Source organism: Megascapheus bottae, chromosome 14, assembly GCF_031878675.1.
Source record: "Megascapheus bottae isolate mThoBot1 chromosome 14, mThoBot2.hap1, whole genome shotgun sequence".
NCBI classification, from domain to species: Eukaryota; Metazoa; Chordata; class Mammalia; order Rodentia; family Geomyidae; genus Megascapheus; species Megascapheus bottae.
Window position 1 is genome coordinate 4,286,365 of NC_143522.1, and position 23,956 is coordinate 4,310,320.

General features: G+C 41.3%; 1 protein-coding gene across 3 annotated transcripts in view; it reads right to left on the reverse strand.

Annotated features, from left to right (window-relative positions):
* The window catches only part of Ppp2r5e (protein phosphatase 2 regulatory subunit B'epsilon), a 116,929-nt gene that overhangs the window by 5,786 nt on the left and 87,187 nt on the right, over positions 1–23,956 (reverse strand). For 2 of the 3 annotated variants that reach the window (XM_090344245.1, XM_090344246.1), the window contains exons 6-13: positions 11,912–12,042; positions 11,736–11,795; positions 11,019–11,127; positions 9,840–9,893; positions 9,690–9,740; positions 7,256–7,375; positions 5,896–6,023; positions 2,726–2,827 (exon numbers count right to left, since the gene is read on the reverse strand). In XM_090344245.1, the coding sequence (XP_090200371.1) occupies positions 2,726–2,827; positions 5,896–6,023; positions 7,256–7,375; positions 9,690–9,740; positions 9,840–9,893; positions 11,019–11,127; positions 11,736–11,795; positions 11,912–12,042 (755 nt within the window). The remainder of the gene's footprint in view (positions 1–2,725; positions 2,828–5,895; positions 6,024–7,255; positions 7,376–9,689; positions 9,741–9,839; positions 9,894–11,018; positions 11,128–11,735; positions 11,796–11,911; positions 12,043–23,956) is intronic. The other variant, XM_090344247.1, reaches the window with a different exon arrangement.

Consider the following 23,956-nt stretch of genomic DNA (forward strand, 5'->3'; position numbering starts at 1 on the left):
CTCATAGCAGTACCTTTTGGAATCAGAGTTGAGCTTGGGAGCAAGTAGCTATGGTTGCCATGTGGCTTCCTCAAGGTGGTAAGTGTTTAAAGTAGCAGGACTAGCATAGGGACAGTATAGCTGACCACCCAACAGTGCTTGACTCAGGCACCTGAGGTCCCAGGGAAGGGTCTAATAGCTGTCACTAGGGAGTGAAATTACCTCAGTCTTGACATTTTAAAAGAAAAATAAATATTAAAGGGGGTGCTTACAATAAATGTTTAAATACTGCAGTGATTTAACAATGCTTTGTACCTCTGCCCCCTGCTGCAATGAAAAGGGAAGTGCAATCTGTGTAACACAAATTTCAGTGCACCCGTTTTCAAATATTTAGCCATTTGGTCATTTTGACCCTGGAAGCCTGTATGCACAATAGGGAACAAGAAGCCAGACCAGCTAAGTCATGATGAAGCCCAGACACTGTATGCAAGCTGTCAGGTAAATAAGCACTTCTTGTTTTCTCACTAGAGTTTAGAGATAATCCTAGTTCAAATAAGTGTTCTCAGAAAACACTAATTTGACTACCCATAAACCAATTTTTATAGATCCAGCTGACCTTTTTGACTGGAAGCAGAAGGGTTTGGAATTTTATTCAAGTGAAAATCAACTGACATGGATCAGAGTCATATTGTGCTCATTTGTAGTCTAAATCAAGTATTGCCACCATTACAACACTTGCCATCATCTTACTGCTGAAGCATTCCATTCAAATTCCTATCAGGAATTCTAGGATGTTCAATGTCATTTGTCCTGTGTGTTTTTCCTCCAGATGAAATTTATGATTACTTATATAGTTTTCAGACTGACAACTTTAGCTTTGAAAATTCCAAATATTTCTGATACTGTCACCCTTATCCTCTCCCACTTTCTCTCTCCCTGTAGGTGAGGATTTTAAGACTTAACCACACGGTTAGTTGAGGATTCTGTCAAACCATCTTTCCATTTCCATTTTGCACAGCACTCATGTTGGCACACGAACCTCACAGCGTTGGCACATATAGCTCATAGAGTTAACTACTTATTCCACCCACCATGTGGGGATTTGTAACACCTAAAAATCTGCTCTGAACCGAAACCAGAGCTCCCTGCCATCCAGAAGGGAAGTGTTCCATTGGGTTCTTCTCTGACAGAATCATATCGATCTCTTCATTCCCACATCCATGAAGAAAGCAATGTTTCCATCTGCTTGGTGCAACCTTCTGTTGCTCACTGACAAAGTGTTACCTCTGCTTTAACAAACTCTTGTCTTGTTAAGATAGTCCAGTCATGATCAGCTGTTTTAACATGCCAGAATATCAAAACCAAGCTCATAGTTGCCTATTTCTGATCCCCTTAGTTAACTCTTGTATTATTCAAGGGATTAGGTAAATGTCAGAAAACAAATGAACCAAATGCATCCCTGGTCTCCCCGCACCCCCGGCCCCCACACCCCCACTTAGGCCCAGTGCTGGAAACTGAACACAGGACTAGCTTGCCTACCACTAAACCATACTTCCAGGTTCTTCAGTATTCTTGATAGGATTTACAGATTTAGTCCTTGCTAATAACAACAATGAGCTTTTCATAGTTCTAAAAGACAAAATGCCACACACTATGCACCTTTTAATGGTTCCCCTCAGCCCTTTTTGAAAATTAACATTTTAAACAAGATTTTAAGTTTGAGGCAAGGAGGGCTATTACAAGTTTAATGATTTGCTAACGCAATGAACTATAAGTTATTTAAGCTGTAAGTGTGTCATAGCATGTCCCACACTTAAAAGCTATCCCTGCAATGGATCTTTGCCCTCTGCCATCAAACCTTTCCCCCCATTGACTTTATTATCAATACAACATGAGTATCACATTCAAAATCAGGCAACACAAAGAAGCAAGGAAGTCACACCGAGTTTAGGGCAAGAGAGTCAGCAAGTTCTTGGGTCTGAACATGCGCACATAGCTCTTGTGTTCTTGGAAGGTCCATGGTTCTGTAATGCCAGCATTTGCTTTGAGGTACAGCCACAGACCCAGCTACTGATAGCTCTCTGTAGACTTTCCTTCATCTCTCCATGTATGTCTTTTGGAAAGTTGGACATATTAGACAAAGAATAATATGATTCAATAAAAAGTCTCATGTAAATGAAAGCAAAAAGGCTTTCATAAGTTTTTACAACAGAAGTTTCCTCTGGTTTTTGCTCCCTTCAAGTCTTAAACATTTCGAGTACCAGACTATTATCCTTCGAATTATTTTCATTTCCCTTTAAATTATAATGGATTTTTGGGTTGTAGAACACAAAGTAAGTTAAATACGAAAAAGCTAGACAAACAGAGCCTTATTAATCCTGCTGTTGGAGAAAAGCACAGCATTAGCCCGCATCCAGTTCAAGTAAGCTAGCCATGGAAGTGAATCCAGAGAACAAGCTACCTGACAGTCTCCACAAGTGCTCCTGAATACCAGCTATGTGCCAGGCTCTTAACCCTGAGGCAAAATTGAAATAAAGGAAGGAAGGCCGACTTCATTAAAAGAAGACTACCTGCCACAAGCTTTAGTACTTGGTAAGACACTAATAAAGACACAGCTACTGAGCATGCAAAAATGAATACAGAAACAAACTTGGGATTTAGTATGCATCTAAGCAACTTCAGCAACAAACAAGGAAAGAACTCAAAGGATTTATGCACAGCAGACAAAAAAGCTTTAAAAAGTTACCGCTGACGATCTGACTTGTATGTGGCTGTCAGCTCGTCAAACATGGTGCTGTTCATTTCCATGAATGCCTTCAATACATTGTACACTAACGCCACGATAGCCCTGTGAGCAGAGAAGGGGCATGGTTAGCCTTACACAATGGGAAGTACAACTTTCGTCTCAACTTGTTCCTTATTGCATTCCCCTTTCAGCCCTTGGGTCATAGGACCGACTAGAAACAACCTGTAGTTCGTTTTTATGTAGAGATTTACATTCCTCTTAAGTGGTGGCAGAATTCAAAAGAAAAAAATTTAATTTTCCCTTTCTAAAATATTAGTACCCAGAACAAACTAGCCTATGGTCATCTGATGAAACTTTATTGAACGAAAAGGCAGGTCTAAGCCAGGTACCAGTGGCTCATGCCTGTAATCCCAGAAACTCAGGAAGCTGAGATCTGAGGATTGTCACGTGAAGCTGGCCCAGGCAGGAAAGTCCTTGAGAGACATACCTCCAACAAACTACTCAGAAAAAGTCAGAAGTGGCAATGTGGCTCAAGTGTTAGAGCACTAGCCTTGAGCCAAAGAGGCTCAGGGACAGCACCTGGGCCCAGACCAGTCAAAAAAGAAAGGGGGGAGGGGGAAGAAATATTAAATAACCCTAAAATAAGCATTTGTGAAAGGACTACCGTGACAGACTTTCATTTGCATAAAATTTTAGAATATATACATGTAAACTGAGATAGATTAATATACACATATACATGTATGTAGGTATGCACTATACAATAATTATTCATACTCAAAAACATGATATCAAGCTTCTAGAAGCTGGGCGATTTATCTATTTTTTAAAATTGTTACATAAGTCAGGTAAGAGTATATTTCTCTTTTTGACAACGTCACTCCTTCCCTTGCTCTCTCCCAGAGTTTTTCCCTCCTGTCTTCATGCACAAGTTATACAGTTCATTGTCAGCATAGTATCTAGAAAGAACCACTTCTGCATTTGTCCACCCTTTATTTCTGTGCCCCCCCACCAGATAAACAGACAAGACAAAAAGGAAAAGAAAACAGAAAGGAAAAAACTCTCTTGCATTCCCTGGGGTTCATTTCAATAAATATAATTTAATATGATCAAAAACACCCAGGCATCGTGTATCCTCCTTTAGTCTCACTGTGTGTAAATGCCTACAGTCCTACATCATTTATCATGTCCCGAGCTATTTAAATCTAGCTTCTGCATAGGAGAGAAAATATGCACTATTTGTCTCTCTGAGTTTGGCTTACCTCACTTAACATGATTTGTTCTAGGTCTATCCATTTCGCTTAAGCTGGGCAATTTAATATAAGCAATTGTTCAGGTTGTGATTTAATCAGTGCATCTACTCCTGCTTAAGTTCCTCCTGGTAACTGGCCAGCTGCTGCAGCTGCTCTAATCAGCCTAAGCTAAGCAGCCTAAATGGTGGCCCATTTTTATCAAGTAGAAGAATAAGCTCTTAGACAATAGGAGGCATGCTACATACACCCCAGACAAAAGAGTCTAAGTAGCTTTGCCCTTTGCAAAAATATACAACCTTGCATCTACTTTGTAAGCAATATGCTTCCAATAGGCTCAGACAACATCAGCAAAAGCTAAGGCATATGTTAAATAAAGCATTTACATGAAAGGAAGGAGAATTTAAGTGTTCAATTAAGATTCTAGAAGGGCCTTCCTTCAGGGGTGGGGATGGAGAAGGAGCTCTAAGTACAGGATACAGAGCATTACAGACCTCCTCTTGACCTGGCCGGATCCTCAGGAGGCCATCCGTCTAACAAAAATTCTGAAGACAAGCATACTATATACTGAATTCTAGCTACTAACTTTTAATGCCATATAAAGTTTTCCTTCTATTATACAGAGAAACGTATAAGGCCACAGAACGCCTGACCTAGGGCTGAATTAAACTTCTTCTTAAACTTAAATTTCTTCTATAGAATCTGATGGTTGAACTGGTTATTAGGAACTAACTCGATCTTGTTACAAAGTGTTAATCTATTCAGACCATTTCCTACCTTAAAATCTTTCATTATTTCATCTTCCAGAAACCACCCCCCAAACACCTCATGATTTGTCTGCTCAACCTCACACGTCTCAGAACTTAGCAGGCACTTTTTAACAGCTGTGTGCCTTTTACATTTGTGATTTTCCCAGTACTAGAAGTTGAGCTCAGTCCTCTTGCTTGCTAGGCACTAGTGATTACCACTGAGGCACATACCCAGCCCTGATTTTTGCTAGTTGTTTATTTGTCCTTTTTTTCGCCAGTGCTCGAGCTTGAACTCAGGGCCTAAGCACTGTCCTTGAGATTCTTTTGGTCAAGGCTAGCACTCTACCACAAGCCACAGTGCCACTTTTGGCTTTTCCTGTTTATGTGGTACTGAGGAATCAAATCAAGAGCTTCATACAAGCTAGGCAATCATTCTACCACTAAGCTACATTCTGAGCCTGCCAGTCACATTCCTAGCTCACTAGTTATTTTCGATACAGCGTTTCATTTTTTGCCAAGGCATGTGCCTGGGTACAGTCTACCTATTTTAGCCCAAATCAGACTTCCTATAAAGCTAGGATAACAAGTACATGCCACTGTATCTGGTTCTTTGTTGAAGAGAGCCTGGACAGGGCTGGCCAGATCCTTGATCCTTCCAGTCCCCAAGTAGTTAGAATTACAGATGTGAGCCACTGCACCTGACTAGTTTTGTGCCTTCTTATGAATGAACAAATCCCTTCAAGATCCACTTAAGCCCTACTACCAGAGATGGCGCTAGCATATCCTCAAAATATCTCAGGCTTCCATCACACACAGGTCAATAGGTTTTGTTTTGTTTTGTTTGGCCGGGCTTGGGCTTGGGCTCAGGGCCTGAGCACTGTCCTTGGACTTTCTCAAGGCTAGAGCTCTACCACTTGAGCCTCAGCACCACTTCCAGCTTTTTTCTATGTATGTGGTACCGGGTATTCGTGCATGCTAGGCAAGCACTCTACCACTAAGCCAAACTCCCAGCCCCTGGTCAATAGGTATTTTAACAACGTAGTAGCTGCCACTGAGCATTCAAGAGAGTTTATTAAACAAAAGAGGAAGAAGTAAAAGAAAGAAGAGCAAAGAAAAGGGAGGGAAGAGAGAAGAAGAGAAGTGGAAGGAAGAAGGATATTGAAAAACCTACGGATTCCAATGCTCTTTTGAAATCCTATAAAGACTGGAAAACATGATGGGAAGGATGACGTTAGAGTTTTCTTCTATCAAACTCATAATGTATTCATTATTCCAATAATAGAGGGCCCTTTCTGCCACCTGTGGAAGAAGAAAACAAAAATTAATTACAACCTTCCTAACAAAAGCATTATAAATAGTGCAATCAAAAGTAAAATTATTAATCACATTTTAAAAGCTCTAGAAAGTTCTGAAGTGGTTCAATAACTGAAAGAAAAAAAATTGTACTTTCTCTCCCTTACTTTATCTTCTCCTCTATGTCTGCTTATAACTTTAGATTAAAAAAAAAAATGGGGGCCAGGAATGTGGCTTAGTGTCAGAGTGCTTGCCTAGCATGCATGAAACTGCAGGTTTGATTTCTCAGTACCACATACACCGAAAAAAACAGAAGTGGCACCCAAGAACAGAGCCCAAGGCCTGAGGTTAAGCCCCAGCTAACAGGCATGAATGAATGAATGAATGAATGAATGAATGAATGAATGAATGAATATAATAACCAGTGTCTCTGACTGACAACTTAGGGGAAGGTCTACTATCCAGTGATTCCTTTAAGTGCTTCAGTGATATACGCAATCTCTTCAAAATGACAAACAGCATGCAGTCAACCCTCCAGGTTTGTGAGATGGACCTTTCGTGAGATAGTCAGAAGACAAGACAAAATATTTGTTCAACCTTGACCTTCCTTTCTTCTTTCCCGGATGGGTTCTACAGCCCAGCAGTAAGGGCCATAGTAAGCACAGACACTCAGGCTCACCTTCCCTGTGATTCCCCTGAGCAGCCACAAGGAGGCAGAGCAGTCCATAGGAAGGCAGAGCTTCACCAAGAAGCTACAGCCAAGATCAAAATTTAACTCCATTCCCTACAACATTAGGATCTTGAGCCTCATCTCAAAAACTGGACAAACAGATAATGTAATAAGGATGTGATAATCATAGGATAATATGACACTTATAAACAAACAACATACGTAAAAACCTAGCACAGTACAGAACTCTAAGTTTGTCTTTTCCTTTTTAAACATTATTTGGCATTCTTTCCTGCACAGTACAGAAACCTAGACAGGCCACTTCTTACTCAGCAAGCTGATATTCACCTGTGTGAACCTGAAAGCCAGCATGTCTTTTTTGCAGGGTGTCACAGAGCATGCTTGGTGGCACGTGGCCATAATCAGTGGTTACTATTAAAAAGACTACAATCATATAGACAAATAGTAAATAAAACCATGCAGCCAGGGGTCATGATACTTTAACAATGAAACTGAACCAAAATAATCAAGGTTGTATAGGTCCCTTTGGTTTGTGTCTTCTACTAACCTGAAAATGGGGGCTAGATACACACTTGGCAATCTGTTTAAATAAAGGTTCTTGAATTTTAACGAATTGTGAAGGTTCAATCACATCCAAAATTTCTTCAAGTTCCCCAAGGAACATGACCTGTAAGTAGAGGCAAAACATGAAATGTAAGCTTAAAAAAAAAAAATCACAGGTTCAATGAAGACTAATGAGTTTACACAATCTTAAGAAAGGTATATGTATAAAAGCAAAAACAAATGAATAGACATTATCCCATGTCCATTGGGGATGCTCCTTCTACAAAGAATTTACCATAAAATATATTTTGTTAAAACTAAGTTCCTATAAGTATTCTTACTTTGACCCAGGGCCTTAGCATGCTACACCAGACCTAGGACGCTCCCGGCAGACCCTCTCTGGATTGCTAGCAGGCCCAGCAATCTCACCACCAGTGTTGTTTTAAACAACAGTGACCAAGCACAACTCCCTGCTGCTCCTTTACAAACATTAGCAAAACAGCAAAAGTGCAAGAGACAAGAATACACTCACTCTTCCACATGAATGTATCATAGTAAAGCAATCTGCATACATTGACCTATTCTCTATGCTTATGCTTACCCTTGCATGCATGCATGCATGCGTACACACACGCGCACGCACACGCACACGCACACACACACACACACACACACAACTGCTCTCCACAAAAGACAATAACTCTCATGGCTCCTGTGTTATGTGCCTAGAGAAATGCATTTTCAGATCTCAAAAGGGAATCAGATTAATAATAGATTTGGTTAAATGTATTATATACAACAGAAAAGTGATGACAAAAACGGGTTACCTATTTAGCCATGAGGAATAACTATGGAAGAAAACTAAGTATTCAGTAACAAAAAAAAAATGACAATGCTTTTAGAACCTGAGATGCATGGGGTAAGTAGGGAGTGATACAGTTTAATTTCACCTAATAGTAGTAAGAAATATGATGAGCCAAGCACTAAAGGCTCACGCCTGTATCCTCGTTACTCAGGAGGCTGAGATATGAGGATTGTGATTCAAAACAAAGCCAACCCAGGCACTAAAGTACAAGAAACACTAACCTCCAATTAATTACTCAAAAGGCAGAAATGGCGCTGTGGCTCAAAGTTGACAGAGGACTAGCATCACTAAGCACAAAAGTTCAGAGACAGTGACCAAGGCCCAGGGAAAAAAAGAGAGGAAGAAAAAAGAAAGGAGTTTGGCCTAGTGGTAGAGTGTTTGCCTAGCACGCACGAACACCCAGGATCGATTCCTCAGCACCACATACACAGGAAAAAAAGCTGGAAGTGGTGCAGTGGCTCAAAGACAATTGCTCAGGCCCTGAGTTCAAGCCCCACAACTGGCAAGGGGGGGGGGGGGAGGAAGAGTCATGGGGCTTGAACTTGGCCTGGGCACTGTCCCTGAGCTCTTCAGCTCAAGGCTATGGACCTACCCTTGAGTCAAGCCCCACTTCCCATTTTCTAAAGGTTAATTGGAGATAAAAAAAATCTCAGGTCCTTTTGTGCCCGGGCTGGCTTTGAACCTTGATCCTCAGATCTCAGCCTTCTGAGTAGCTAGGAATACAGGTGTGAGCCACCATGCCCCCAGCTTCCTAATCTTTCAGAGGAATGGCTGCAGGGCTGGAATGGAACCAAGAGACTCCATTCAAGCTTCCTGCTGGAGACTCAGTGCTTTCCACAATTCCTGCCTACTCAGGTCTCAGCAAAGGTCCAAATGATTATAGGCCAGAACCTTTCAGCACCAACTGTAAATGGCTGAAGCTAAAGTTGTGCTGTATATTGAGATAATGCAAAGTAAGGTTCCATCTATAATTCTGTGGTTTAAAATGGAGATTTCAGTAGGTTGCTCTAACAACTCTACACTGATAGCACCATCCCTGGGTTATGCAGGAGGTCACAAGGAAAGTGACAAATGACAACAGTTTGGTCTGAGGATAAGCAGCACGGGCTAAAGCCTGCTGGACCAGCATTTGAAGGCATCTCCTGACCTACTCACCCACTTTCCTCTGGTGTGCCTGAAGGAGTACTTAACCTCTCCAAGACTCAATTTCATCTCTAGTAAAATGAGACTACTGATAGCCCTGCCTCGTAGAGCTACAAGGTTTAGATGGAATTATAACTGTGCTTTGATTTATTTTGGTGTGTGTTTGATGATACTGGGTTTAGATCCATTCTCAGGCCCTTTTTGTTGGGGTGGGGGGAGGGAATTTTATTGTTTTGATACAGGGTTTCATGTTTTTGTTTGGGTTGAACTCAAACTGAAACCCTTCCATGCTGCTCCTGAGTACATGGGTTTACAGACATGAGCCAGTATAACTAGAAAGATGTGATTTTACGTATTTAGACCAGTGTCTGGCCCTTGCAAGTTTAAGTTATTCTCAGTAAGCTACTGATAGTTGAGAGTAGGTGCTTACCTCTTTTTGACTGCATGTTTTAGGCCAAAATTTCATTAACCCCCTAATAACCTAAAAGAGGAAAAAAAGAGAGGTATATAACTTTTCAGATACAGGTTTAGGAAAAGCGGTTTTTCTGAAGTTTTTTGAAACTACAACAGAAACACTTACTGGTTCTGTGAGTGATGGGTCTTTTTCCAGAAATTGTACTATACAATATGCCAACTAAAGAAGCAAAAGAGACAAAAGTTTATATCTTATATACTAAGGATGCAAATGAGTATTAAAATCTATTACTCTCTGGTTTCAATTTGTGTATTCTGGGTTTAATTCCCCAATCAGTTCATTTGAACTACAATAAAAGTAAACTTAATCAAGCAAAATGAAGAGCTTTTTATTTACTTCTTTTGCCCCTCCTTCAGCAAGATGGCATCTCAGTATGCTACCCCAGACTGGTCTTGAACTCCTAGGCTTAAGTGAACTTCCTACCTCAGCCTCCAGAATAGCTGGGAATGGAGATATGCATTTAGCTAAAAGCTGCTTTTACAAGCCAAAAAGTGGCTCCAGAAGAATTCTAATGAACTAATGAAAAGCATAGAGGAAAGAAAAACACTTTTCCTTGGAAAGTTTAGTCATCCCTCACTATATCCGAGCTTGCTTATTGTGGGTTCACTGTATTGCATGGCTTTTGTTTTTGTTTTTGTTTTAAATGATACCTAAATAGCTCACCTATTGCAGGAGCTACATTGCAGAGCCTCCCAGGATAGGTGAAAATTTGCTAAGTACCAATAAGTGAACTGTAATGTGGGTGCGGGACAACTATATGATGCTGCTGCTTCTTGGATTTTCACCTATTGCTGCGGCCTCTGGAACAAAATTCCGGCAATAACTGAGGAAATCACATCTTAAACTGAAACAAGTTTAAGTACTTTCATTTATTTATTTATTTATTTTTGGTCAGTCCTGGGGCTTGAACTCAGACTCTAGACACTGTCCCTGAGCTTCTTTGGTTCAAGACTAGCACTCTACCACTTGAGCCACAGTGCCACTTGCAACTTTTTCTGAGTAATTTGCTGAGGATAAGAGTATCATGAACTTTCCTCCCTCGGCTGGCTTTCAAGATCCCCAGATCTCAGCCTCCTGAATAGCTAGGATTACAAAATTAAGGAAATACTAATATCAAAAGAACAGAGTGTACAAACTTTTCATTTTGCTTCAAAAGTAGCTGTAAAGTACATGCATGCTTCTAATTGCAGCACTGATGAGGCTGGGGCAGGAGGATCAAAAGCTCAAGCTCAGTCTGAGGTATACAACTAAAAAAAAAAAAAAAGGCAGTCCTGCAAATTCTACCTGGGCATGGAAGAGTGACAAGCTCCTGACGGTGTGCAAAGGAATCAGCACCTTCACCAGGAACTGTTTGTGTTCCGCCTTAAGAGGTAAAGCAAAGCCATTGATAATACTAGGGAAAAGGAGAGGAGATACAAATTAGCAATGCAAGCACAGCCAGCACTGTCTACCACCAACTAACCTGATGGGACTGGTAAATCTCAATCAGCTTCCATTACAGGACCAGACACATAGCCACCACATACCCAAGCCCACTTCATCAATGCTTTGTAGTTAACTTCCAACTATACTGAAGTAGGAAAGGAGTTTAAGAAAAACTAAGTTTGCCTATGAGCACTCAACAAAGGCTCCTGTGCTCTTAAAACAAGCCAGATTGCTCCCCAAAACATTTTTTTGCCCAGGGTCTGGATACTCGCGGCTACTGCTTGAATGACAGCTCCACTTTCAACTTTTGGGTGTTTAAGTGGAAATAAAGCGTCTTATAGCCTTTCCTGAGTAGCTAGGAATACAAGTATGAGCTACAATGCCTAGCCCAAAAACTTTATCAGCATCTTTTATTTTTCCTTCCTCCTCCTCCATGTAATTGCCTCCCTTGCTAAGCTTCCTCCTGAAATACAACCTTTCTGTTTGGGAAATGTTCCTTGTTTTCTCTACTTAGCTTGAGTCTCATCTTTAGAATGATATTTACCTGAGATGAGCAACTAGGTAACAAGTGCTCACCTTCCTAATATTTCCAGCAGTTCAGCTACACCATTGAAGTGTTCCGTTTCATAAACAAACCTGGGGAGGGGAGGCAACAGAATAGTCAGTGCGGTGGGTTTACATATGGGAAGTGTACTTAATACTTCTATGAAAACATCCATTTTGCTTCTCCTGCTCCCCCACCCTCCACTTACCTTAGAAAAATATTGTTAATCTGTTTTCGGATAAATGCTCTAAGACCAAGAAACTTGCCATAAATTCTGTGTAAGACTGTTTTTAAGTAGTCCCGCTCCCGAGGGTCTTCACTGTCAAACAGCTCCAAAAGCTGTTGTGAGGGAAAAGACAGGGTAGATGTCAGTGGCAGTTGCAGTGAAGAATTTAAGAATGTTATCGCATTATTTAAAATTCTTCCTTCTTTTTTTCCTACCTCAGCTCCAGAGTAGTTGGATATTTTGTCCTAAAAAAAAGTTATTGATTATGTATCAGGCACAGTGCTAGTCCCTGGAAAAAGAGTGCTAACAAGTGTGACAGACAAAGCATTTCTAATCTGGTAAAGAGGTAGGTAATAACAATAAATATAATTGTTGTCAACATATAACACTGACTATGATCATCAGAAATTATATGTCTGTCCACTCTGATGAGGTAGCGCTGTCTCAGTTTTACACATCAGGAAAATGAGGCACAGAAAGTTGAGTGACCTGCTGTGGGGTTGCAGTTAGTCAACAGTAGAGCCAGGATCTGAACCTAGGCATTCAAGGTTTTAAAGACATTACCTCAAACACTGAACCATACTACCTACTGCTTATGTTCCAAATATACGGATAAGACAGGACTCAGCTCCACCAGAATATATAGGTATATAAACAACCTAACCTACGTAACCGAGGCACACATCAAAACTTCCAATAAAGCCAGGCACCGTGGCAGCTCATGCCTGTAATCCTAGCTAGTCAGGAGGCTGAGATAAGAGGATCTCAGATCAAAGTCATCCCAGCACTAAAGTCAATGAGGCTCTTAACTCTAATTAATCACATTAATCCCTAGAAAACGGGAAGTGGGGCTGTGGCTCCAGAGGTAAGGTAAGCCTTGAGCTGAAGAGCTCAGGGACAACGTCCAGGACCAGAGTTCTAATCCCATGACCAAAAAAAAAAAAAAAAGCCTCCAATAATACCAGCAATAGTCTCTTTTTTAGATCTGAGTTCTTGTTGTCTAAGCATGCTCATTTTGCAAAATATTCATCACATTACTACTATATAAATTACATGCAAGTAACTCTTAAAAATATGGATAATTTGCAACGTTAAATAAGTAATAGAATTAACATCATATCTATGTATTCTTGACACTCCGTTAAGTAGTCTACCAAGTCACAGTGGGCACTACACAATGAAATCACTTCCAAAAATTCCAGCTGCTGGCCGGTAGCGTGGCCTAGTGGTAGAGTGCTTGCCTAGCACGCACGAAGACCCAGGTTCCATTCCTCGGTACTGTCACATACATATTAAAAAAAAAAAAAAAAAAAAGCTGGAAGTGATACGGTGGCTCAAGTGGTAGAGCTCTAGCCTTGAGAAAGCCCAAGGACAGTGCTCAGACCCTGAGTTCAAGGCCCAGGACTGACAGAAAAATAAAAAATAAAAATAAATTAAAAAAAACAGCTGCAGCAAGGAAATGGGAACTCATGCCTGTAATCCTAACTACTCAGGAAGCTGAGAATTTGGGGACTGCAATTCGAAGCCAGACTAGGTAGGAAAATCTATATGACTCTTTATCTCTAATTAAGGACCACACAGCCACAAGCGAAGCTGTGGCTCAGGTCTCGAGAGGCTGAGACAGGAGAATTTCATAAAAATAAATCAAGAGGGAGGGGAAAATGAGGGAGGGGAATAAAGGGGATGAATTTCATCAGTGCCAGACATAATATATGCTAATAAAAATCTTAAATCAGCTGGGCACCAGTGGTTCACACCTATAATCCTAGCTATTCAAGAGGCTGAGATCTGAGGACCATGGTTCGAAGCCAGTCTGGGCACAAAAGTCCATGAGACTCTTATCTCTATTATTAATCACCAGAAAACCAGAAGTAGCGCTGTGGCTCAATGGGTAGTGTTAGTGTTGAGCAGAAGAGCTCAGGGACAGCGTCCAGACAGAGTTCAAGCTTCATGACCCACCAAAAAAAAAAAAAAAGAAAAAGAAAAAGAAAAGAAAACAAGGAATTTGGGGGCAGAACCACTTAGCATCTCACACAGAAAGGGCTCTTTCCTACAGAGGCTCAGTGCATCCACCCCAGCTGAGTGCTGGCAAGGCTGGCTCTGGATACAGTAGTTAAAGCAGCAAAGCCCTTTAAGAGATTTCTTATTTAAATGCTGAGAAAAACAAGGTAAGACAATTTATTGTCAATTGGCAATAGATTATCTGATAAAATTCCAGGTAGAAATACATTCTCTCAAGATTTAATTGCTATAGGCTAGTGGAAGAAAGGGGGACAGAAAAAGAGAAAGCAAAAGATATACTCATGAAACATGCTTACAAAAGCTCCTTGTATTAATAGTTGAGTTTCAAGGCTTTATAAATTTATTTCAGTTTAGAACTTTCAGTGTGTATATGTATGTATGTATGTATCTGTGTCTGTCTGTCAGGCTGTCCATGTCGGTCTGTCTGTCTGTTTGCCTGTGTGTATTTGTGTGTACACTAGTCCTAGCTAGGGTTTGAACTCAGGGCCTGGATGTTGTCCCTGAGCTTCCTTTGTTCAAGGCTACAGCTCTACTTCCAATCGCCCCACCTCCTTGTGGGGGAGGGGTATGGGGAAGTTTACTAGAGGTAATACCTTCAAAACTAGGCTGGCTTTGAACCAAAATCTTCAGATCTCAGCCTCCAGTGTAGCTAGGATTACAGGCATGAGTCACTGGCACCTGGCTAAGAGCTTACAATTTTTTTAGCAGCTTGGTTTGTGTTATGTCCAATTTGTCTTTAGTTTTTAAGAACACAGTAATAAAAGGTCATTTTTAAGGACAGGCTGCATTATCTGCACAGTTTGCATGAAAATAACAAATACCTTTCAGCTAAATATAACCACAAATATGAAGTAAAAATTACTAAATAGCAATCTCCAGCAGTACATATGTTTCTGGGGATATTTGACTTATATGTCTCTTAGCAACCACTGACAGTTTTTCAGATCCGTAAACACTTTTCAACTGTGGCCACAACAACCCACCCAAAGAAACAACCAAGGTTTGCTATTCACTTGCTTCCCAATCAGAAAAAAACCATCATCCCAACACTCCTCACACAGAAGAACAGGCAGATTTGTTCACAAACAGAGACAAGCATACAATTTGTAGTTACAGAAAGCACTTTACCAAGTTACCTAATTCTAAAACCAACATTATCATGGGTACCAGTGCACTGAGAGGAAATGACAGTCTTTAATAAATGTCTGACAGCTTTCCTGTGTAAAGACTTAGATGAGTACATAGAAGATGCTGAAGGTTATGTAAATGCAGATTTAATAAAAAAATAATGGAATTTCAATAGGCCAGTCATATTCCTGCGTACAAAGCAAATCAAAGAATAACCCTACAAGAAAAAAAAAACTAAACCTCTAAATAAAAACCAAGGAACAGACTGTTTTGTCTGGCCCATTCACAATCTGGATCTCCAGGTTTTTTACTGGACAGTGGCCTTCAGGGGCCTGACTAGTGAGAGGACCTGCAGTTTCCAGCGCTCCCTTCTACTGCAGACTGCTTCACTAGGTACCACTGGTCCTCCTCTGTGAAGAGCTACACATGCTACCCCTGGCTTTCACTTGTCATCCTTCTAAATACAGTTCAGGAACTGGCGAAACTTTTACTTTCAACGCTGGAAGTGATTGACAAAGCCCTGCTGAAAAGAACCCAGACATAAAGAGACCACACATAACAACTAAGAGGTCCTGATAGCTTGAGGAGAAAACAAATCAGATTAAGCCCAAAGGGCACCAATGGTTTTAGACTAAGAATCAGATTCCAAGTAGTTCCTGACATACTTGGCAAGACATGACAGACTAACACTATATGATTTCACACAATGAAACTATTAAAAGAAAATACAGCTAAAAATGGTTCGTGAAAACAAGAGCTTATCCTAAGAAAAGTGCTACTGATAAAACTGGATGCTGGTGGTTTGCATCTATAAGTTAAACACTCAGATCTGAGGATGACCATTCAAAGCCAGTCCTGGCAGAAAAGTCTGTGAGACTCTTATCTCCAATTAACCAGGAAAACGCTAGAAATGAAGGCCTGTGCCAGCTCTTTTGAGCAAAAAAGCCAAGTGAGAATGTGAGGCCCATGTGGGCCTCACAACACACACACACACACACACACACACACACACACACACACACACACACGCAGTTATTGTCATACCAGCACAATTAGGAGCACAGTATTCACTTATTTCAACCTTAAAATGCAATTCCTATTGTACTATGGATATTTTACACATACTTTCCAATAAGAAAATGGATGCATTGAGTACTTAATGTAACTTGCTCAAAGGCACACAATAAAAAGGAGCAGAGCCTGAACTCAAACCAGCTTCTACAATTAGCCATCAATCCATACTGCTTCCTGATGGAGAAAAATAACTCAAGGTATTGAATAAAGCACTTGAATCAACACAGGAAGCATTCATCCAAGGATTGGATTTTAAAAGGGCATATCCAAATGCTGAAAGGAAGCAAACACAATGAATATTGGGCATAAATGAATAGTGCAGCATTCCTAATCTTAGGAAAGTAAATGCAAAGAATTAGCTGAGGCCTACAAAAATTTTAAAGCAAAATGATAACATACTTTCAATTGAAACCTGTACAATTTTTACTTATTATGATATACATGATCAGTTTTTTCTTTTCTTTTTCTTCTTTTTTTGCCAGTTCTGGGGCTTGAACTCAGGGCCTGGGCACAGTCCTTGGGCTTTCTCAAGGCTAGAGCTCTACCACTTGAGCTACAGCACCACTTCTGGCTTTCTCTATGTATGTGGTACCAAGGAATCGAACCTGGGGGTCTTCATGCATCCCAGGCAAGCACTCTAACACTAAGTCATGGATCTAGGTCTAGGTCTTTAGCTCAAGGCTACTGCCCTACCCCTGGAGACTCAGTGCCAGTTCCCATTTTCTATTGGTTAATTGGAGATAAGAGTCTCACATTCTTTAGTGCCCAGGCTGGCTTGGCCTTGAACCGAGATCCTCAGATCTCAGCCTCCTGAGTACCTAGGATTACTCATGAGCCATTGTGTCTGGCTTCTAAGCTTGTTTTGCTCAAGGCTAGCACTCTACCACTTGAACCACAGTGCCACTTCTGGTTTTTTCTGCTTATGTGGCACTGAAGAATTGAATCTAGGGCTTCATGGGTGCAAGGCAAGCCCTCTACCACTAAACCATATTCCCAGCCTATACATGATTATTATCATTCTTTTCTTTTCTTTTTTGCCAGTCCTGGGCTTGAGCTCAGGGCCTAAGCACTGTCCTTGGACTTTCTCAAGGCTAGAGCTCTACCACTTGAGCCTCAGGACCACTTCTGGCTTTTTTCTATGTATGTGGTACCGAGGAATTGAACCCGGGTCTTCATGCATGCTAGGCAAGCACTCTACCACTAGGCCAAACTCTCCGGCCCATGATCATTATTTTTAAATTAAAAAATAAATAGATACATAGATGGACAAAATTAGCAAGTAAAGCTCATCACATAATGTAGGGAGCCGGGACAAACGCCATTAGATGGCGCCCGTTTCCTGACTCCTTAGAGGTAAACGACTTCACATAAGGCAATGCGGTGCTCGACTACGTGTCCTAAGTTATGCGCATGCGTGAGTCACATGATGATCCCTGGCCAATCCCGCAGCACCTCGTTGTGGCTGTAGGGCGGCAGCCAATGGTGGAGCGATCCGTGTTCCTGTTCCCTATATAAGCTGCTGCTTTTAATGCCTCGGTCTTTTTCGCTTCCTGCTCCCCCTTCAATCAAAAGGCTCTCCATTAAAGTATGATTTGAGAAGAATCCTCGCGTGGTGGTCGTTCTTCCTCGCTGGTCGAGGAGCTCGCCGCAACATAATCATACCCTTCCAAATAATTAACAATAACATGACAATATCTCTTCCCAAATTCTTCACATATACTGCTAGGCTTTAATGTGCCCTTCCTTCACAATTTATGCTTTAGAAGCTTAATCCCCAATTAGAAAGGTTTTAAGGGGCTGGAAGTCTAGCCTAATGGTAGAGTACTTGCTTAGCATGCACAAGACCCGGGTTTGATTCCTCAGTACCACATACATAGAAAAGGCCAGAAGTGGTGCCGTGCTTCCAGTGGTAGAGCTTTAGCCTTGAGTAGCCCAAGGAGAATGCTCAGGTCCGGAGTAGTCAAGCTGTGGCTCAAGTGGTAGAGTGCTAGTTTTGAGCAAAAGAAGTTCAGGGACAGTACCCAGGCCCTGAGTTCAAGCCCCAAGACACACACACACACACACACACACACACGTAAGAGGTAGGTCCTTTCAGGCATTTAGGGACTAACTCTCGTAACTGGACTAATGGTACTATAAAAATAAGGGACTGCAGCCAGGCACAAGGGCCCACACCTGTAATCCCAGACTCTCAAGATCGTAGTATGAAGCCAGCCCAGGCAAGGAAGTCTGAAAGATTCTAATTTCTAATAAACTACTCAGAAAATAGCACTGTAGCTAAGCCCTGCGCACAAAGAAGCCCAGAGTAACAGCACCCAGGCCCAGAGTTCGAGCCCCAGGGCCAGCCAAAAAATAAAAAACAAAAGCTGAGAGCATGGCCTAGTGGTAGAGTGCTAGCATGAAGCCCCAAGTTCATTTCCTCAGTACCACATACACAGAAGAAGAACAAAAAAGACAGAAATGGTGCTGTGGCTCAAGTGGTAGAGCACTCCCCTTGAGAAAAAAACAGGGACAGCGCACAGGTCCTGAGTTCAAGCCCAGGACTTGCAAAACAAACAAATAAATAACAAATTTTAGAAAGGGGAAGGGTGAGGGTGGGTAGGGGCTGAGGGGATAGGACTGAAAGAATGGCTTCACTCTCTCCTGCCCTCCACCTTTACCCCGGGAGGCTACATTACAAGGTCCTCATTGGGTACCTGCACAGATAAGGAGAATCCTACTGCGTTCTATAGTGGCGCCAACCCACCCACCCACCCACCCCCACACACACAAAAAAAGCCTTTTTTGCCAAAGTAACAACCACAGGTTCAAGAACTACAGGGATTATCACAGTATATGTGCCTCACTGAAAAGCGGGTCACATTCTGTTTTTGATTGAGTAGCCCACTATAGAAATGGCCAGTGTGCTCAACAAGCTGAGAAATTGTTTCTACTTCTGCATAATTATTATCAATGATGCATTGAATATCTTTTTCCCATCTATGTTTGTGTTACACAATTGATTATATCTTATAGAAGAACTGGGCTGAAACTTAAGAGAGTTTCCTCTTTGGAACAATGATAGCAAATCAGGAAATACATGTTTGTGTGTACCTATTATGTACTGTCCTGTGTCTTTACAGGTTCTATGGCATACTTGAGAGAATCTTCTCTACTCAAGTTCCAGTTCAACTACAACTGTTAAGTTCCAGTTTCTTGTCTCAATACCACCATAGTATGCTTTATTCATTTTTCTTCTCATTCTCTGTCTTTTGTGTGTGTGCTGCTGAGAGCTAAATTGGGGTGTGTCGTCATAGTATCTTTGTTGTTTGGCTTAATGCCAATAACAGGGCTTAAATGCAGGGCCCAGCACTGTTCCTGAGCTTTCATGCTCAAGGCTAACACTCTACCACAGCTCCACTCCTGGAATTTTGGTGGTTAACTGGAGATGAACGTCGCTCAGCCTTTCCCTCCCAGGCTAGCTTTGAACCATGACTCTCAGATTTCAGTCTCCTGAGTAGCTAGGATTACAGGCAAAAGCCACTAGCACCCAACTGTTTTTATTTTTTATCTAGTATGTCGTTCATCACCTTTCTCAAAAATTTATTTCACAAATTCTAAACATTTCAAATAAAATACTACTTAAACTTTTATTAGATGGCTCTAAACAAATTATCTCGGATAATGGATCTTTATGATAACAAGTTTTCCTATCTGAAAAAAATTTAAAATTAAAATTCAACCTTGCTTTTCTTTTTTTCTTTTTGCCAGAAGTAGGGCTTGAATTCAGGGCCTGAGTGCTGCCTTGAGCTTCCTTTGCTTAAGGCTAGTGCTCTACCACTTTAGCCACCGCTATGCTTATGCATGTTTCTGAGTGGTTTTACTGGAGGTAAGATTCTCATGAACTTTCCTGTCCAGGCTCACTTCAAACTGAGATCCTTAGATCTCAGCCTTCAGAGTAGCTAGGGTTATAGGCATAAGCAACCAGTACCTGATTTGTTTAAAATATTTTTAATTACCTTAAGTAGTTGTATAAAGGAGATTCAACATGTCAGTTTGTGAGTACACTGCATTTTGATGTCATTCTAAATTTTATATAAATATATAAATTTTGTTTCAAGGTGGAAATATAGCTGGGTGGGAAAATACAGGTTCAGTATATGGCCTTAAAAGCAATAATCTTCAACATGTGAAAGGGTATCAATGTATGTGAATTAATGCACCTTCTATCTGGCAAATATCATCTAACCCTTTTACTAATTACAATAAAAAAAATTACAATAAAAAAAAGCAATAATCTTCAGCACCAAGAAAAAAAGATCTTTCTAAATTGATATTGACATCAAGAAAAGAAGATATGCTACCAATTCAGACAGATACTATGACACCCCATGCAAGGAGCCAGAAGGGCCTGTGTATAGTAACCAGTGGAATCAATAGCCAAACGCAGAGAGCTTTGTAACTACAAAGCAAAATAGCTCAATTCTTATTTTGTCTTTGCATTCTCTGACAAAGGATGGAAGTCAGACAAAAACAAACAAAAAACGTCAAGAATTACATCTAGTTTACACAGAAAGTGAATTTAAATCTCATGGCTAGAACAAATTTTATCTAGCCAAGTACACTTCAACTGAAAGCACCAAAACTTTTTTTTTTTTTTTTTTGGCCAGTCCTGGGGCATGAACTCAGGCCTGGGCACTGTCCTTGGGCATCCTCAAGGCTAGAGCTCTACCATTTGAGCCACAGAAGCACTTGCGGCTTTTTCTGTGTATGTGGTGCTGAGGAATCAAATGCATACAAGGCAAGCACTCTACCACTAGACCAAACTCCCGTCCCCACCAAAACTTTTTTTTGCGATTCTTAGATTAATCTATGGAAAACTAGATATTCGCCTAATGAAAAGGAATAAAATAAATCTCATCTCGACTTACTGGAAAAAAAACATGAGTGTTGCTATGAATGGAGTGAACCCAGCGTATACACAGAACACACAAGGAGCAGATGGCAATATGGGAGTCTGTGGGGAATAGGCAGGGAACAAACGCTCTTCTTACAAGAGAGCTGCACAGCTTGTGGCTGAGGGGAACGTTGACAATGTAAGGACCTAACAATCACAGCAGCTGACAAATTCGGCACACTCTCCTCCTGAACAAAACTAAGAACCAAAAGGATGATAATATACGAAAGGGAATTGCCAACTTTCAAGGATAGAATTCAAAGATAACTGATAATCTGCCCTAACGTACAGGAGTTTCTACAGCACAGCATAGGTTTCTATTAGCCCAGACTAGTTGCACAATTTTAATCAATGACTTAGATAAAGTGGTAGCATTTTAGGAATGCTACAAATGTCAGAAAGACTTCAAATTAAGAGAACAGTAGCTGTCAAAAGACTTCAAAAAAAATTCCCACAACTGGGGAAAATTATATACCACAAAAACATAGAGCAAATTCTACACTTATGATATATGTTTTTTTTCCCATTGGGGGGGGGGGACGGTCATGGGGCTTGAACTCTGGGCCTGGGCGCTGTCTCTGAGCTCTTCAGCTCAAGGGTACCATCCTACCCTTGAACTACAGCCCCACTTCCTGTTTTCTAGTAGTTAATTGGAGGTAAGATTCTCAGTGACTTTAGTGCCCAGGCTTGTCTTTGAACCAAGATCCTCAGATCTCAGCCTCCTGAGTAGCTAGGATTACAGGCATGAGCCACCTTGCCTGGCTTTAACACTTTAACATACATTTTTTTTAAGCTATGAAACAAACAAAAATAAGGGAACACATTAGCTTTATAGCAATGTGACTAAAAGTCAATTTTTGAAGTCAGTTAAGACCACAGTTAACATCAAGTTAAACTAACATTAATCAAAGCCGAGCTGAGTATGTGGCTCAAGAGGTAGAGCCTTCCCATTAAGCAAAAAAGAAAAATTTGGCAAAGTCATCCAACATCAAGAAATGCTAATGGTACTTTCTCTTTGAGAAACTCGGGGGCTGAGAATGTGACTTAGTGGTAGAGTGTTTGCCTAGCATGTATGAGGCCCTAGGTCCAATTTCTCAGCACCACATAAAATGAAATAGCCAAAAGTGGTGCTGTGGCTCAAGTGGCAGAATGCTGGCCTTGGACACAGAGAGGCTGAGGAACAGTGCCCAGGCCTGAGTTCAAGCCTTACAACTGGTAAAAGAAGAACAAGAAGGAAAAAGAAGGAAGGAGGAAAAGGAGGAGAAAGGAAGAGAAAGGAAGAGGAGGAGAAAGGAGGAGGAGGAGGAGGAGAAAGGAGGAGGAAGAGCAAGAAGGAGGAGGAGGAAGAAGAGGAGGAGGAGGAGGAAGAAGAGGAGGAGGAGAAAAGATGAGGAGGAGGAGGAAAAAGGAGGAGGAGCAGCAGAAAGGAGGAGGAGGAGCAGAAAGGAGGAGGAGCAGGAGGAAGAAGAGGCCTACAGTGAGCTAGGGAAAGGGTGATGCTGCCCAAAAAGAAATGCATTCATTATATGATTTATGTAACTGCTATCCCGCTATACATGACCTTTATCATAACAATAAAAAGTCAAAAAAAGAAGGGGCCAGGAGTTTGGCCTAGTTGTACAGTGCTTGCCTAGCATGCACGAAAACCCAGATTCGATTCCTTGGTACCACATACATAGAAAAAGCAAGAAGCCAGGGCCAGGAGGTTGGTCTAGTGGTAGTGTGCTCACCTAGCATGCATGAAGCCCTGGGTTCAATTCCACAGAATCACGTACACAGAAAAAGCTGGATATGGCACTGTGGCTCAAAAAGCACTAGCCTTGAGCAAAAAGTGTCCAAGGACAGTGCCCAGGCCCCAACTTCACATCCCATGACTGACCAAAAAAAAAAGTTAAAAGAAAAAGAAAATTAGAGTTAGCCAGGCATCCGTGGCTCATGCCTGTAATCAAAGCTATTTCAAAAGTTCAGATCTGAGGAGAGTGATTCAAAGTCAGCCCAGGCAGGAAGTCCACGGGACCTTTCCTCTCATAAGGAAAGGCGGAAGGGTCCACGGAACAATGGGGCCGCCATGTATACTTTTATAAATGGACATTCACAGCAAGAGCAAGAAGAAGTTACCTAAAAATTCCATGTTTATAGTAAAGTATCCCCAAGTAAAAAGGAAGACAGAGTCTATGGTTATAAAGACAAAGTAGAAGGTCAAGTCCCAGTGAATAGGTAGATTGGTCAGCATTAATCCCTGCAGAGAAATTTACAAGTACTAAGCAGAGCAATTCGCCAGCACTCAAAAGTTATTATGCTCTGTGTAAGTGAGCTTCCATTCTCAAAATACACACCTATGCAGTGGCTTTTTTTTTTTCGGGGGGGGGGGGGGGGTGGTCATGGGGCTGGGCCTGGGCGCCGTCCCCGAGCCCTTCAGCTCAAGAGTAGTACTCTACCACCTGAGCCTCAGCACCACTTCCCACAATGGTCCTTAACAAAACTTATCCAATGACAACTTTTTTGGTTTTTGCCAGTCCTGGGGTAGAACTCAGAGACTGACCACTGTCCTTGGGTTTCTCATGCGAGATAGTGTTCTACCCACTTGAGCCCAATACACTACTTCTGGCTTTTTCTATGTATGTGATACCAAGGAATCAAACCCCAGTCTTCATGCATGCTAGGCAAGCACTCTACCACTATGCCACACTCCTGGCCCCCCAATGAAAAGTTTTTAAGCTAGAGAAAGTGTCACATAGGCAAAAGTTATTGATAAAATTTCTTTGCAATTAAACTGGAAGAAAGGAAGCCTCAGAGATTTGGCATTAGTAGTACTTATTGCTTTTAATAGACAATTACAAAAACTAACTTATGTGTATGTATTTGTT